The 16,829-nt window shown below is 45.3% G+C and overlaps 1 protein-coding gene across 1 annotated transcript in view; it reads right to left on the bottom strand.

Annotated features, from left to right (window-relative positions):
* Positions 1 to 16,829, bottom strand: part of CCNE2 (cyclin E2) — a 32,055-nt gene that overhangs the window by 9,507 nt on the left and 5,719 nt on the right. The window contains exons 2-6 of the mRNA XM_065399100.1: positions 6,378 to 6,416; positions 6,168 to 6,288; positions 5,903 to 5,959; positions 4,439 to 4,590; positions 1,557 to 1,692 (exon numbers count right to left, since the gene is read on the bottom strand). Of these exons, the coding sequence (XP_065255172.1) occupies positions 1,557 to 1,692; positions 4,439 to 4,590; positions 5,903 to 5,959; positions 6,168 to 6,288; positions 6,378 to 6,391 (480 nt within the window). The 5' untranslated portion in view covers positions 6,392 to 6,416. The remainder of the gene's footprint in view (positions 1 to 1,556; positions 1,693 to 4,438; positions 4,591 to 5,902; positions 5,960 to 6,167; positions 6,289 to 6,377; positions 6,417 to 16,829) is intronic.

Genomic DNA, 16,829 nt, shown 5'->3' with positions numbered 1-16,829 from the left:
GGAGTGGACGGGGGAGCCTGCCTGCCGCGTGTGGACCCGCGGTAAGTTCGAACTAAGATAGCTGAAGTTGCGTATCTTAGTTCGAAGTGGGGGGTTAGTGTGGACCAGCCCGAAGGCATGCAGCGTAGCCACTCTTTGTTGGCAGAAGAGAGCTCTCCTGCCGACAAAATAAAACCACCCCCAACGAGGGGTGGTAGCTTTGTCAGCAGGAAAGCATCTCCCGCCGACAGCGCTGTCCACATCTCCAGAAGACAACAGTGAGCCAAATGCAGAGGTGGTGAATATATTAATGTGTTGGGAGTAAATGGTGAGATCACGTGATTTGCATCACTTTGATGATAGTCAGGCTGTAAATTTTCCCCCTAAAATTTACCAGTGCAGTTCCATTGGCGATAGCAACAGTTGGAGTTCTAATGTAAATAAGGCATTGGCGGCCACATTTGAGGTCATGAAATTTATCATGTTTCACAATCTCACACAGATCTGCCAGTGGAGCAGGGACAAGAATTTTGCACTACTGGCAACAGTTATAATACCTCTTGTTTTAGGGATGTCGAATACAAGAGCTATGTTCTCCAACCATTTCCAAAACAAATCCAGTCTCAAATAGTTTTGAATGTGGTTTGGCTGCCAATGTGGAGAGGGTCAAACTGTTTTGAACAGTTATCAAGTAAGCCATTGCCCCTTTAGGGCACTGCACAAGCAAACTGGTGAAATCTTTTGAGCAAAATTTGACCCACCCCCATTTACGCACAAATCCATTTTAAAGAGGAGTGGTGATTGAAATACTAAATATAAACAACATCAGGAGAAACAGCTACAAACACTGATCTTTCCTGTATGATACACAGGGCCTTAGCCATATCCCCAAAACTACTCTGCTATTAGACAGTCCCAAGATTTGGGGGATGTGATTAAGGTCCCATATATAATCGTGCTATAACCATTTCAGTTTACAACCATGCTGAAGCATGATCCTCCACAACTAGAGATGGGCAGATAAACCTGCAGCCAAATTGAAAAATTTTTTGTGGTGGGGAGGGGCTGGAGGGGGGAAGAGGAGAGGAGAGGGGATTTGGTTCAGCTATAACAATCAAATTTCCAGTGAATAGAAAAAAAAAGTCCATTTAGGTTCTCTTCTGGAACTGGAATTTGAACCTGGTTATCCCACATCCCAGGTGAGTGCCTTAACCACTGGGCTAAAGGTTATAGGGGGGAGCACCAGTACCACCTTCTCTGGCCATTTTGTGAACAGTCAAAACTATTCATGTCAAATTTACAAAGAATTTCTAGAACTGCATTTTTCATCAAAAAAAAAAAAAAAAAGCTTATTTAAGACACTCATCCCATTCTACCCACAATACTGATGCATTAAAAAGGAACATTACTCCCTGCTATTTTAGAGGCCAGCATTGTCAACTTTTTTGTTTCAAAATGTGTTCGTCATTAATGTCTACTCTACACAATCACAAATATTAGCACTTTACATAAACTCTTTGTCTTTACACCAATCTATTTTACAGCCATAGCACAATGTAAAGTAACTCAAAATATACCTCCAAGAGCCAGTCCAGGAGTATTGATCTCATGTGTGGTTGCAAGTTAGAATGTAGCGATGTAAAATGTTTGCAGTGAGCATATTTGTTCTCCTTCTTCAGAATATTGAGCCAGACATCTTTGGAATTTCCCCAGCTATGGAATAAAGTCATGTGAAGTTTTGAGATCTCTTTACAAAAAAGAGATATAAATGTTTATCTTAGTGTTATATTTTAAGTTAATTTTTTGATATTCATCTGTTTATATGCAATCAGAAAAAAATATTTTTAAGTTAGACAACTACAGGCATACTTTGTTCTGAAATCCCAGAATTAGCCTATCAGTCACCAAAACCCAAGATATATCGGATTAACCCAATGGTCAAGTACACACACAAGTCACCACTTGGAGTGCAGTTGCTTATTTCGCCTGTCCATCTGGTCATACAGTTCAGATTTGATCCATTTGAAAACTTGGCTTCCTAAGTAGTCAGATAAAAGACAACTTAGACACCCCAAAAATAAATCTTCGACCTGATTTAGTGCTACAAGCCAGACCAAACTACTGGTGTTTAGAATTCATTCTTCTCTCCCTTCCTGCTTCCTACATCATTTTCCCAGGGACTGGAAACATACTGTGAAGAGCATAACTTAACAAAAAATAGACAGTTTTAACAATGAAGTAGTTCATTTACTCACATTAAAGGTTTGAAAAATCCACTAGGGCAGTGGTCCCCAAAATTTTTTTCCTTGCACCCCCCTTTACCCCTGTCCACACCCTGCTGAGTCATGGACAGAGGCCGACCATGGTGCACACAGGGCCAGGAACAGAGCTGAGTGGTGCTCCTTCCTTGCCCCCCAGGGGGGCTGGCCTGGGCCCCAGCCATGCCCCTCCACATTCCTCTGTGCCCCCCTAGGGGGCATGCCCCACAGTTTGGGGACCTCTACACTAGGGAGTAGAAAGCTTTCACTGGAGTAAGTGGCTGCTTATACCTTCATTTTTGTATCATTTTAACATTGCATTATTATGGAGTGTTTTGAGTTTGGGTTTTTTTGTGTGTGTGTTTTTTAAACTACACATCTCACCATGTAGTCACTAATGGCTGGTCTACCCTGAAAAAGTTATATCGGCATCCACACACTCTGACAGACAGTTAAACTGACCTAATCCCTGGTGTAGACAGTGATAGGTCAAGAATTTTTCCATCAACCTAGCCAGTGCCTCTCAGAGGCAGATTACCACAGTGATAGGAGAACCCCTCCTGTTGCTGTAGTAAGTGTCTATACTGAAGCGTTCGAAGCATAAACATAGCCTAAGAAAGTGCTCCAAAACAAATCACATGTTAATTGATGTATTGTCATCTTCATCAGTCCTCACTCATACGATCAGTTTCAGTGTCTGCTGCTGCTCCTACTTCTTGCTAAGCAGCAACAGAATCAGATTAACAGGATGGGTCAGTTTCATTGCTACCCACAGGATTCTGAATAGTACCAAGCAAAAGGCCATGTCAATTTTACTCAGCTGCTGGTGAAAGATATGAGAAGATGCAGAATTATTTGCTGGATTTATTCAAGGGAATGGGATCCCAAAAATGGGGTTAAAGTATCAGAGACCCCTTTCCATCATCTTCTTACAACAGCTAGGCAACTCTGGAAAGGGCAAAAGAGAAGATGATTTTCCTGTACTGCAGCTGAAGGGGGTTTATCAGATACTTATTAGATAGACAGATATGAAACAGAGTCCACAGGGAAGAGTCTATGAACAGAACTCTGGAAGAAATCTTAGCACCCTTTTCAGAAACTGCAGGGGGAGCATAAAGGAGTTCAGCTTCTCACCAAGGCATTGCCCCTGGGTTCACAGATCACCCACCCATCCTCATCTTTCATATCTACTGTGGGCTATTAGGCATCTGCTAAATTTTCCAAGACCTACTCACCTCATCATTCTGTTCTTTAGAGAGAGTGAAATAACTGATAAAATGGAACCTATTCACTCACCTCAGTGGAGTAGTAACTCAAACACCATGATAATTTATGTAACAACAATTTCATAGCTGGACCATTTTAGCAGAAGTATCCAGCTAATATGCTTCCCCAATTTGGGTGAATTCCTTAGACCTTAGAGACTGAAGAAGGTTTCTTCAATCAGGTCATCTAGGTCTAGTCCATCCACGTGGGAAGTGCAGTATTGCTCCATAAAATATATTCTATACATTTTTCTAGACTTTATACACTGGGCTTCCACCATTTCTCTAACAGATCTACTCCACACTATAATTAGTTTCCACCATTAGGAGACCCTTCCTCTTCACTAGTGTCTCTGAATATGATGCTTCCACAATGCTTCCCAGAGTCTGGAAAAACCAGGGCTACGCCTAAAACTAGGCTTTTTATCAGCATAGCACTGTGCTAGCCACCAAGGCAATAGAATGAACAACACACTGTCTCATGGTCAAAACAGTAGACATACTTTAGAGTCCCTAAAGAAAACGTAGGCTAAGAATGCTTTGGCTTCTAGGTTTTCCAAATGTCTGGTTCCAATAGCCATGAATACGGTTCATTAAAAAATAAATAAAAATAAAAACACCACACACATATCCCCAAACCAAACACCATAATATTTGCAAATGACTGAATTTTACATTGGTATTTGATATTAAGCTATAAAGAATGGCTCCAATTAGAAAAGTTAATGTAACCCTCTTTGCGTGTGTGCTTCCCCTCCAAACAAACAAACAAACAAAAAAAACCTGGAATTTTTTGGGTGGTCAGGTGAGGGAGATCAGAGTGGATGGGATGAAGATTTCAGTTGTCTCTGGTTATGAACCCAATATTGGACACAGTTAAATTAATAGTGTAGAATTTGTTGTACAATAATTTGGAATAAGATGTAGATAACTTACCTAAGTTCAGGCAAAGGTGATGGATTTATGAAGAGGTTTCTGAACCTGTATTTCTTGAATCTGGAAAAGTCAGTAGCTGCCATTTCCTTGTGGGGTGTTTCAATAATTATGCAGGGGGAGACGCCTCCTGATATTGTGGGTGGCCAACAACTCTACAATGTAAATTAAAAAAAAAAAATTTAAGTGCTGACTTCACCTGCCCAGTTTGCTTTTGAGATAGATACTAAAGTAGTAACAGAATAAAATAAATCAAGAAATTCTTAAATAACTTCTATTGTGTACATGTAACCTATCTAGTTTCAGCATCCTTCAAAATGCTATAAGTAATTTCGAAAACATAAGCAAAATGTGTAAGAAGTTAACTTGCTCTTCAGAACTAAGAGCTAGTTTATTCAAGTGTTCCAGGATATACATACGGGTATTGAAAAATTAGAAAACAAAAGAATGACTTTCTAGTCAAGATGGAACCACCACATGCACATAATTCTGATAAATCAAAGGAACCTGGCTTTTGGGAGGTAAATAACTTGTGATTTACCAACCAAGGTGTAACTAATCCATTGCTTGAACCATCAATTTATTCGTGGAACAATGATGTTCTCGAGTACCTAAAATGTCATGGGAAACACGGCAGCCAATTCCACTATCTACTTTTCATCTGGGGAAGATAAGGAGGAAAAAACAGACGAACTATCTACAGCACCTCAGTGGAGACACAGCAACATATTATCTTCAATTACCTATTCAAGGGGAAAACCTATTTAGTGAGATGGAACTATCCGATTGCAACTAGTTAATAAAGTAACTTTTACACCTATATAGCACCTTCCATCTTCAGCTCTCAGAACACTTCACAATCAACAGGTTTAGCTTCAGATCATTCATTTGATATAGTAGTATTCCCATTCTTTTAAAACCAGAAGACATTGATTTTCCCCAAAATCATAGTCAGGTCTTGTCTACAATAGTTAAAGTGCTATTTTAATCTGCTTTGGTTAAACCAAAATAAGAGGGCTTTCACTGGTTTAAGAGTGCCTTATTTCGGTTCGTTTTAAACTGATTCCTAAGAGACTTGAGAAAAAACCAAAATAAACCTGCTTTAAACTGAAATAAGAGCACCCACATAGCCTTTTCACCCATTCAACTAAATAGGTTTAATTTAAGCTATTGTTTTAAACTAGCGTAACATTCTTGTTAGACAAACCCTGGAATTAATCCCATTTTAAATCCACACCATACCTCATTCAAGAATAACTTTCCACATATAGATAAGCCTTCGGCCTGTGGCAGAGGTGGGCATACAACCTAGAAGTCCTGTGCCTGAACAATGATACTCTCTACTTCAGTAAAGTAGTAGCTTCCCCTCACCACCCAACTTACATCTTCCAGTGGCAAATGTATATATAAAACGGGGAGACTCCTCCCCTCCCGTTCCAATCTGTTTTGTATGCATGAATGCATTACCTTAATCTCATACTGATGTCTTTTAATGACCTTTTCATCTTCTCCTTTCTTGATATCCTGTTAAGACATTAATTGATCAATGCCCTTCAACCATACTGTCATATAAAGCAGTGTGCAGAGTAAACCACCACTATCTTGCACCACTTCCTAATCATGTATTCTACTGAGAAGAACACATTTCTTCCCTGTTCCCCCTACAGTGGCAGGTATAGGAAACAAATCTTCCAATCCTGCATATTTCCAGGTAAATTAGTCCCCTGCTCACCTCTGTTGCTCTCCTTTTCTTGGTCTGGAGAGGCTCTGGTGCCTGCAGCTCTTGTGGAGACTCTTCCTGACAGGGGGATGGGGGTGGCGGCAGCAGCTGCTGCTTGGCTTGCAAACGACTACTGGAGAGGAGAAAAACATATATAGCATGAAGAGAGCAGCTGTTAAATGGACACAGGTTAGTTTGGTTTATGAAGCTGACAGAAATTACCTGCGTCTTGACATCTTCCTTGGGTTGTAGAATCCCTTCCTGGAATGAGGAAAGAACAATAACTTAGTCCATAGACACGAGAGGAGAAATATAGGACAAACTATGGAGCCTAACTCAGATTTAATACCAAGGTTTGTGTGCTGCACATTTCAAGCACTGGCTCTTACACCAGTAGGCATCAGAGCACAAATATTTTACTAATGCAAAGTATGTGTGCACATATGTACAAATATACAATGTGCATGTATTTTATATCTACATAATCACACAATGTAGGTTATACAGATGCACAATCAGGTTCACCACTAGTGTAAATCCATGGTTTCCAAAATACGTGTGCCCATGTACACCAGTAGCAAATTTAATTCACTGCATTCGTACAGGGAATCAGGGGGATGCTTCATCTAGGTCAGTGTTTCTCAAACTTTTGTACTGGTGACCACTTTCACACAGCAAGCCTCTGAGTGTGACCCCCCCCCCTTATAAATTAAAAACACTTTTTTATATATTTAACACCATTATAAATGCTGGAGGCAAAGTGGGGTTTGAGGTGGAGACTGACAGTGTGCAACCCCCACATGTAATAACCTCATGACCCCCTAAGGGGTCCCAACCCCCAGTTTGAGAACCCCTGATGTAGGTGGTGGAGAGGGAATTCAGCGTGTGCAAGGAGAGAGAGGGGACACTAAGCCCAGGCCATCTCTTCTTCCCCACCTTCAGTGTGTTAGTGTAGCATATTGGTCTATTATACATAAATACACACCCACATTAAACAAACACCATATATTTTATATGCGTTGCCATATTATTTTTATTATTACACATTCATCTAATGTATATACACAGTGTAATGACATATTTAAAAACACACACACACACGGTGGTTGTGTGTACTCACCCACCCTATGTACAGGGCCAGACATCTCTTCCTCGCCTAGCTATTCCTGTCCCCTGCACCCCGGAGCTGCTACGCCTCTCCCCACCCCAGCTCTGAGAGGACTCTAGCCGGGACCCCAGGGCTCCCTGCCCTCTGGCTCTGCGCGCTGCTCCGGCCCCTGAAATGCCGGTTCCGCGCCAATTTAGAGAGCGGGGAAGAGCAGGCGGCAGCGGCCTGGGGCTGGGCTCAGGGCGTCCCCCTGGTGCTGCCTGCCCCGCTCCACCCCCGGGACCTGCCGGGGACACATCCCCCCGCGTGTCACAGGGCAGGGGGTCCACGCGGGCGGGCACTTTGCTCCCCCTCCCGCGCGGGGCCAGCTCCCTCCAAAAAGGCAGCCCCTTCCCCGCGGTGCCCCTGCACCCTCCCACCCGGGCAGGGTTAACTAGGGAGCCCTCACATGCCCCCCCCCCTTCTCTGGGCGGTATAATGGGGCCAGCCCGGGGCTGGATTAGCCGCCCCAGCCGGATTCCCCACCCCCTTCCCTCCCTGCACCGAGCCAGTCTCCCTCCAAAACCTCAGGCACGGGCGCCCCGGCCCCCACTCCAACGGGGGCCAGCGCGGGACGGGGTTACCCCAGAGCTGGAGGGGGGCTGCAGCCGACACCCCCCGTCACCCCGCGGAGGGAGGCGCAGCCCCCGGCGTGCTCCGGGGCCCCCCCATGCTCAGAGGGGCTCGCAGGGGGCGCCCGCCAGACACCTTTCCCCAGCCACTCTCCCTCCAAAACAGCGCCCGGGCAGACATCCCGCCGCGCCACCCGCTTCGGCCCCGCCACCGCGCGGGCCCAGTCCCCACTCATCGCCCCGGAGCGGGCCCTCCAGAGCCGGGCGCTGCCCCCCACCCCCGCCGGGCCCGCCGCCCCCCCAGCCCGCAGGAGGGGGTGCAACAGGCACCTCAGCGCCTCCCATCTGTCCCCCCGCCGCGCCCCAGGCTCAGGGACACCCCCTCATGCACTGCCCGCCCGCCAGACCCTTCACCCGGGCGCACCTCACCCGCTGCCGCCCGGCTCAGTGCTGCTCAGCTGGCGCCGGCGCCAAGCCCCTATATACTGCCGCCCGGGCCCTCCCCTGCGCATGCGCGTATCCCGGCTCATCAGCCCCCGTCATCGTCCCTCCCTGCAACACCCAGGCCCTACTCACCCCCCCACACGTGCACAGCCCCCTTCCTCCCCATGCAGCACAGGGCACCCCCAGGCTGCTGCACTCTCCAGCAGTCCCCCACCCTCCCTCTCCTACGTGAGCCCCACTGGACAGCCTTCCCTGTCCCATGTGCTCTGCCCCCAACACAGCCAGGGCACCCACTGGACAGCCTTCTCTGTCCCCATGTGCTCTGCCCCCAACACAGCCAGGGCCCCCACTGGACAGCCTTCCCTGTCCCCATGTGCTCTGCCCCCAACACAGCCAGGGCCCCCACTGGACAGCCTTCCCTGTCCCCATGTGCTCTGCCCCCAACACAGCTAGGGCCCCCACTGGACAGCCTTCCCTGTCCCATGTGTTCTGCCCGCAATACAGCACCGGCTAGGCAGCCTTCCCTGCCCCCAACATTGCCAGGGCCCCATCTAGGCAGCCTTCCCTGCCCCCAGCACGGCCCAGGGCACCCCAAACTCGCTGCTTACAGGGGCAGGGCACAGCAGCCTCACCCCTGCAGGGATATGCAGCCTCATCTCAAGTTTCCTATGTCCCCACACAGGCACCGATTTACATACAAACACTGCTATGCCCCAGTCCAGCACACGACACGCCAGGCTGCTGCAACTCCCAGAGGAAGGGCAGCCTCACGCCCTGCTCCCCATACACACACCACGAACTCCTTACACCTCTCCCCGTCGTCTCCGGCCCAGCCCGTACAGTGCGCCCGGGATTCCTGCTCCGGGGGTGCAGCAGGGAACAGCACAGCTGTCAGCACCCGCCGCCTTCCCCCTACAGCCAGCACACGCCGCCGCCCAGCGCGGGCTGGTGCGGAGCTCCACCCCTGGGCGGAGCCAGGGGCAGCCTCGAGCCAATGGGGAGGGAGAAAGGGCCGACAACGTGGACCTGGCTGCAAAATGTAAACACAGAGCTGTGCGCCGCGTGGGTCCCACAACAGTGAATTTAAAATCCGGCAGTGTGACTGTGTATCTACACATAATAATAGCATGGCACGAAGCTGGCGTTTTCTCTGTGTCACCATTGCAGATATTTGTGTTTAAATAAGACATTTCTTCCTTACAGCCCCACTGGTGAATAAATTCTTCATATTTAGCACTTGCCCTGATAGTTTGTATAGTACTTTGAACTAGTCCCCATCACACTCCTGCAGGGAAAGTATGATTTCTATAAATGGGGAAACTGAGGCTGAGTTGCTCAGATCCGCACAGCAAATCGGTAGACCTGCCGTTACAATGCAGGATTTCCTGACTAAACCCTCTACCATGCTGTGGTCCCCTGACTGGTCTGGCAGTGACATCACTCCGTTGCCACTACCTGTTGGGATGTCACAGACAGATTTAGGATTTCATTTCAGGATCAAATGGGGGGGGGGGGGGAAATAGTCTGTGAATACATAAACCACTTCTTAGTTGGCATACATAGTAAGTTAGGAGAAACACAAATTTCTATTTAAGTCTGATATATCTGAGGGTTTTCCTCCGTCTAAGATCTCTTAGCGCTTTAGAAGTCTGTGTTCTGTTTAACTAAAGAGAAACTAAAGAGTATTTTACACAATACTCCTAATACCGATGGCCTCACCGGAAGAGCACCTTCTCCCCTCCCCCGTTTCAATTAGATGGCAGCATTAGCATCACTATGTTTCAGCATCATTTGAGGTCCTCTAATTCTCATTACTCAGGTGCTGTATTAGTCTGACTGACATAAAAGTGCATGATATTTGATAGGAGCCTAAATTTGGACCTTCTTCTTGGTCATCATGACTCTCTCATCAATTCACTCCTAAATCAGCAGCAACTTTGAGTTCAGAGTATCTCTTGAATAGAACAGACTTTTCCAAGTCACTCAGTAGGAATGGTGGGCAACCAAAATGTAAAAGTTCCCAAATGTTTCACAAAACATGAACGTGTTTTTAAAAGAACTCTCAGGTCTAAATTCCACAGAGATTTTGGAGAGATAATGTAAGTTATAAGAACAAAGCTTGAATGGTTATCGTTTCTGCAACTAGAACTCCCAAAAATGAAAAGATATTCAACTTTATACACAGTTTAAGAGGACATTAATTTTTAAGATTCTACCCTAGTATTTTTCTTGTCCTCCTCTCTTCCATCTTCTGTGTCTCAGGCCTTGTCTAAATGCAAACTTTCAACATTTTAAAATCCATTTTAAAATAGATTTAGTTAAACCAATGCAAACTCCTGTGCAGATGTTCTGAAATTGGTTTACAGCTGGTTTATATCAATTTGCCTTAATTCAGTATAAACCAGCAATAAGCCTATTCAAGCGTGTTGCACAGGGGGCATACTTGTTTCAATAAATACATTTTAAAGACAATTTTGCTTAAAATGGTGCAAGCTGTGTGTGTAGACAAGGCCTCAGGCACCCCCTTCCTATGTATTGTTGTCTCCTCCCCATCACCTCTCTAAACACTTACGTTCCTCCTCCTTCCAATCTCTCTCCCCCCCCCAGTGTTATATCACATAACAAAATTACACACAATTTTCTGATATCCTAAAGGCATGACAAGAAGTACAAATAGATGCACTTTTTATTCCTTTCTTTTTATTGCTTTGCCATTTCAAAGCACAATAAAAAGCAATATATTATATCAAAGGTTAAGATGTTATAATAGTTTAATTGGCAAACAGACTATTTCAACATGTAGTAAGCTCTTTGGGGCAGGGACTGTCTTTTAATTCTGTGTGCACAATGTCTAGTACAATAGAGCCTACATTTCTGTCCACTGCCACAATACAATAAACAATGTCTTACAGTAGTATGTGATAAATACCCAAGGCCAATGTCTTTCACAATTCTACAAAACTACCACAGGATCTAAGCTTTAATTTTTGACAAGTTACATTGCTAGTCCTTCTGATTAAGAAGAAAGCTTCCAAATGTAAATCAAAGAAAAAACAAACAATGTGGTGTTTACTGTTCACGTCTGTAAGTAGCCTAAAAGCAATCCAGGTGAGATGTGAACTTCCACTATTCATTCCAATGGAGTTAATTTTGAAAACTACAAGTGAGAATATAAAATGCCATTGTTAACTATTTCACTACTGATCATTTTAAAATAAGCATTCAGTCTATGTGCTTACTACGGGTAGGCACAGACAGATATTGGCCTCATTTAGGCAAGGATTGTATAACATTAGCACGTGTTAACATGCCAACTAATACATTTTAACAGTCTACGGTAGACAAAGTGCACTGCCTTTAACACATTAGCTTTAGTTCAGCAAGGCTTCACACATGAAAGACAATGTGGCAATAAGTCAAACCAAAGAGCCATATTTCTTTGATTCTCAATAGTATCACCTTCCTTCTTTATCTAGGTAGATTTGGAGCCCTTGATCTTTACTCATGATGGAAACACTCAGTAGTCCTAACCTAGAGGAAAACCAGTTTCTTTTGCTTCAAGTCTCAATTACAGTGGAAGAAGATAGCTCTGTCAGATAGTCTTACCCTTGTCTCTATGTGACTGAAAGTCTGGTCTTTCGCCTTCAATACTAATAAAGTTAATGGCTCCCCCAACCACAATCACATCCTTGTTATTCTCAGTTGCTCCTCCAAATGGCTTCTCAGCCTATTAGGAAGGCATCCATTTCTATATCCCTCCTGAAAGGGTTCCTCTGCAATCCCTACACTGAGGAGCAACACCTGTTAATAATAGTGTATTAACCCTCTCCTTACCTAACACTGCATATGATCTCACACTGACACTCAGAAAGGAGAGGACTGATTTTCTTCAAATTTTCTGGCACAAATTCACCTCTGAGCTGTGACTAAGCATGAGGAATTTCAGTTCAAGAAGTAGTTTTGGGAGTAAGTTCTAAGCCACTGAAAATAGGAACATAAAAATAAAATACTGAATGCTTTTCATGATCAAAATACTTTACAAATATCTAACTAATTCCCACATCACCCCTATGAAGCAGGTAGAATATTATTTCCATTTCATAGAGGGGGAAAGTGAGTTAGAGGTTAAGGGACTTGCTCTAGCACTGGGTTTCTTGTCACTGCCAAAACCCTAGCCTAGGTCTTCTGAGCTGGGAATTATACCAAGATTGGTCTGGTTCCTGACTGGTGAGAGACCAGGCTGATTCAGACAATGCTATCAAACCTGCAGCTGTAGAGGTAGTGTTGTTTTGTGGTACTGCCCAGGACTGAGAGTCAGGAGTTCTGAATTCCATTCAGAGCTATGTGAACTTGGACAAGCCACAACCTCTCTCTGCCTCATGTTCCCCATCCATAACAAAAGGATACAGCTACCTGCCTCCCAGATATGGTAGAGGATTAGTTAGTGCAGGGGTCGGCAACCTACGGCACGCGTGCCAAAGTTGGCACGCGAGCCGATTTTTCCTGGCACGTGGCTTGGGCTGAGCCGCTCAGCCCCGCCGCCACTCTGGAGTTCCCGCTGCCAGCTGCCGGCTCCTGCGGGACCTGCCACGGGTCCAACTCAGCACCTGCTGCTGGCCTGGGGGAAAGGACCCCGGCTGGCAGGAGCCACTGGTGAAAATCCCAGAGCCGCGGCGGGCTGAGCCACTCAGCCCGCCCCGCTCTGGAGTTCCCGCTGCCAGCTCCTGCCAGCCGGGGCCCCCGCGGGTCCAACTCAGCACCGGCTGCTGGCCTGGGGTTCCTTCCCCCAGGCTAGCAGCGGGCTGAGATCCCAGCTGGCAGGAGCCAGCAGCCGAAATCCCCAGAGCGGGGGTCGGGCTGAGCCGCTCAGCCCGCCCCGCTCTGGAGTTCCCGCTGCCGGCTCCTGCCAGCCGGGTCCCCGCGGGTCCCACTCAGCACCCGCTGCCGGCCTGGGTGAAGGAACCCCAGGCTGGCAGCGGGCTGAGACCTCAGCTGGCAGGAGCTGGGGGCAGAAACCCCAGAGTGGCGGCAGGCCGAGCCAGTCGCTGCTCTGGGGTTCTGGCCGCTGGCCCCTCGCCAGCAGGGGTCTCTACCGCGCAGCTCCACTCACCTTGCTTCCGGTTGGAGGCTCTCTTGCAGACAGGGTCCAGGCCTCCAGCCCTGCTCAGGCCTACCAGCCACCTACTCCACTCACCTCAGCTGCCAATCTTTGTTTCCAGCCCTTGCTCATCCTGCTTTCGGGCCTGGAGTCCCAGCAGGCCACCCTTTACATATAACAGTAGTTTGGTTATATATTATAGACGTATAGAGAGACCTTCTAAAAAGCGTTAAAATGTATTACCGGCACGCGAAGCCTTAAATTAGAGTGTATAAATGAAGATTCGGCACACCACTGCTGAAAGGTTGCCGACCCCTGAGTTAGTGTATGTACAAAACTTTCAACATGAAAAGGGACATCTGAATGTTCAATATTATTTACATAGTGCCAGTTCAATGCACAGTTCCTTAGAGACAAAGAAGTATTGTCCCAAGGAATTTACAATCTAAATAAAAAAAATGCAATATCAGACTGTGAGATTGTCAAAGAAAAGAAGATGGGGGGAAGGAAAGCAACTATTTTACAAATTAAGTCTTATGTTTCTTTATGATCAGGGACCAGATTTGGAGCCGATAGCGTCAGAGCTGCAATTAGTACACAATAACAAGCCACAGTTTTGCCAAATGGAGGAAAACGTGTTCTTAAGGATTATTTTCCAATCTTTATTACTATTTATGCTTTGGAAGGGAGCAATATTTAAATGGTTAATGATAAATTGTAAGTGCTAATAGTAAAATTAGACGGCAGAATTCACATGCCATTGAGATGTACTGGTAAAGTTCCATACAACCCCCAAGTAATATGTTTTATATAATTCAGCAACCTCAAAAGAACAATAGGTGCCTCACTGATACTAGTTCAGCAAGGCTAAAGCTAATATTGCAACAAAGGGTTGTAAATGTAGGCCCTTTCCACAATGAGAATATCTACAGTAGACACTTTTGTATGTGTTTGCCAGCAATGGAAGCAGAACAATGCTAGACACAACTGTGGTTGGGTTTTTTTTAAATGTTGAGCAGTCAGCTTAATAACTGTAAATTGCCATTGGTGCAGATCCTCCGGTTGAAGCAATGATGGAAGTTGTAGTACAGCCAGCTCAGGCATTCTGCCTGCTGCTCTAGACAATAGGGTGATAAAACTGCCAGTGACCAGTCTATCTTAGCACTCCCACCACTGGAACTGCACTACTGTTAGACAACAGTGGGAGATTTTCACAATACCTCCAGCTCTGTTTAAACTAGGGGAAATGTCAAAAAAATCCCACTGGTGTTAGCAACTGGGAGCCTGAGGCCCTTCCTACACTGGGTCGGGTTTATTTTTGCACCCTGTACTTACACCAATACAAACCTCTAGCATAGAGGCACTGTACCAGTAGCTTATGCATTTCAAACTGGAGTAAGGCACAGCTTACTCGAATGCAGCGCACCTACATTAAGGGCACCAAAGCAGCTACATGATGCAAAATATATTGGAGAAAGAGGCCATCAGACAGACATAGCCCTTGCAGTGGTGTTGGAACAATTTTTGTAGGGGGGCTGCTGAGAGCCATTGAACAAAACTGTAAACCCTGTATATGATGGAAACCACTTCACACTAGGGGCTGTTGCTGCAGCCCCAGCACCCCTAGTTTGAGCACCCCTGAGCCCTGGCTTACGTGGGTTGTTTATTACTGCCATTGTTTCGAACCCCATGGTCTAATCCCATGGTGTAACTGACAGTATTATAAAGGCTGTTGGCAGCTAGTGATCCATTGTTTATATTTAAAAGACATTTTTCAAAATTTCCCCGTTGCTAACACTGGTTCAGCTCTACTAGCTGCTGCAGGCCTTTTAACAACAACGTTGTTAAGACCCGATCTGAGCAGGTTTAGGTAAAACAATGATTAAATTGGTGGCAACAGCCCTTGCCCACTCTGCACTAGGACTCTCATTGTTGCTTAATTTTTGTGGGACTGAACTATTGTTAGCAATGATGGAAACGTTTTAGGAAGTGTACTTGGAATAGACAGGGCTCAATGTAGACCAAACTCAGCACATCATAACCATGTTTGGCACCATAGTACAAAAGCTCAGCGAACACTAGAGCTGTGGTATGGGCCAGTGATAGAACTGGAAAAAAGATTACTACCAGCACTCCACTCCTTGTGGCTGCTTCTCTCAATAGGACCACGGAGTTGTTGAGAAGGTCTCCACTCCATGGGCCCCTGTGGCCACTTCCCTCACTATGGTTGAGCAGATTGTTGAGTCGATCTCTGCTCCCACAATCTCTTACTCTGACTGGGTTGTTAAATAGCTCCCCACTTCCCTCCAGCTGCTGGTTGCTTCCCTCAGTGGGGCTAGGAAGAGGATTGTTGAGCAGCTTTCCAATTCACACCGTGCCCTCAACCGTCTTGCCACTAGAATAAGGGAATTTTCTCAGCAGCCCTGATCCTTGCTATAACATGGCTAGGTGACTATCACATTTAGGCTGGGTGTATACTGTAGATAGGGCCTTATGGAGTTCGGATGAGATGATGCCCTTCCCTTAATCAACATACTGGCAGACTATCAAAACTGAGTTTTATTATTCACATTTCTCAGCCTGTGTTCAGTCTCCTCTATTCTGAAAGGATGTCAAGGGGACAATGGTATCAAAAACATGTCCTAGCATGACTTTTCCTATGATAGAAATGACTCATTCTCTCTCTCTCTCTACACACACACACACACACAAAACTTGACTCTCATTTGCATGTGTCATGGGGTGATGAAGTGTGAAAATGGAGGTGGGCAGCTTCTTGTGGTTATTAATATGCACTAAAACTACACAGTAAGAAAGCATACACTGCACAGCTGAATCAGAAAATATAGTTATTAGGGATCCATTACAGTTTTAACCATTGAAGAGGTGTAATTAAAATGATACTATGGTGATTAGAGCTATATCAATAGCTATGGGCTTGTCTACAAACAAAAGTTATACTGGTCTAAGCTAAGGTGTTAAACAGATACAATTATGGACACTTTTATTCTGGTATAAGAGGGGCTTTTTTCTGTTTACTTTGGAAGGGGTTTAAGCCAAACTGGGAAAAAAACCCACCACTCTTATTCCAGAAAAAGTGTCCACCTGAGGAACTATACCAGTATAGCTATAGCAGTTTAACTAGATGGGTATAATTATACTTGTATAACTGGTAAAAAAACTTTCCCTGTAGACAGGCCTCATTATATAGCTCCTTGTTTTCATAAGCTCATAACCCTCTATACATTTTTTTCTTTGGGAATGAAAACTTCAACATTGTACTCTCTCAGCAAAGGGATGATTTTTTTTTTTTCTGGAAATTCAGTTTGACAGTTTTTGAGTTACTTGGAAAATAATTAAAAAAAAAACTCCACTGATTTTTTTCATACATAATAATTATACAGTCAAGTCAT

Source organism: Emys orbicularis, chromosome 2 (assembly GCF_028017835.1).
Source record: "Emys orbicularis isolate rEmyOrb1 chromosome 2, rEmyOrb1.hap1, whole genome shotgun sequence".
Taxonomy (NCBI): domain Eukaryota; kingdom Metazoa; phylum Chordata; order Testudines; family Emydidae; genus Emys; species Emys orbicularis.
This window is presented reverse-complemented; position numbering and strand designations above follow the sequence as displayed.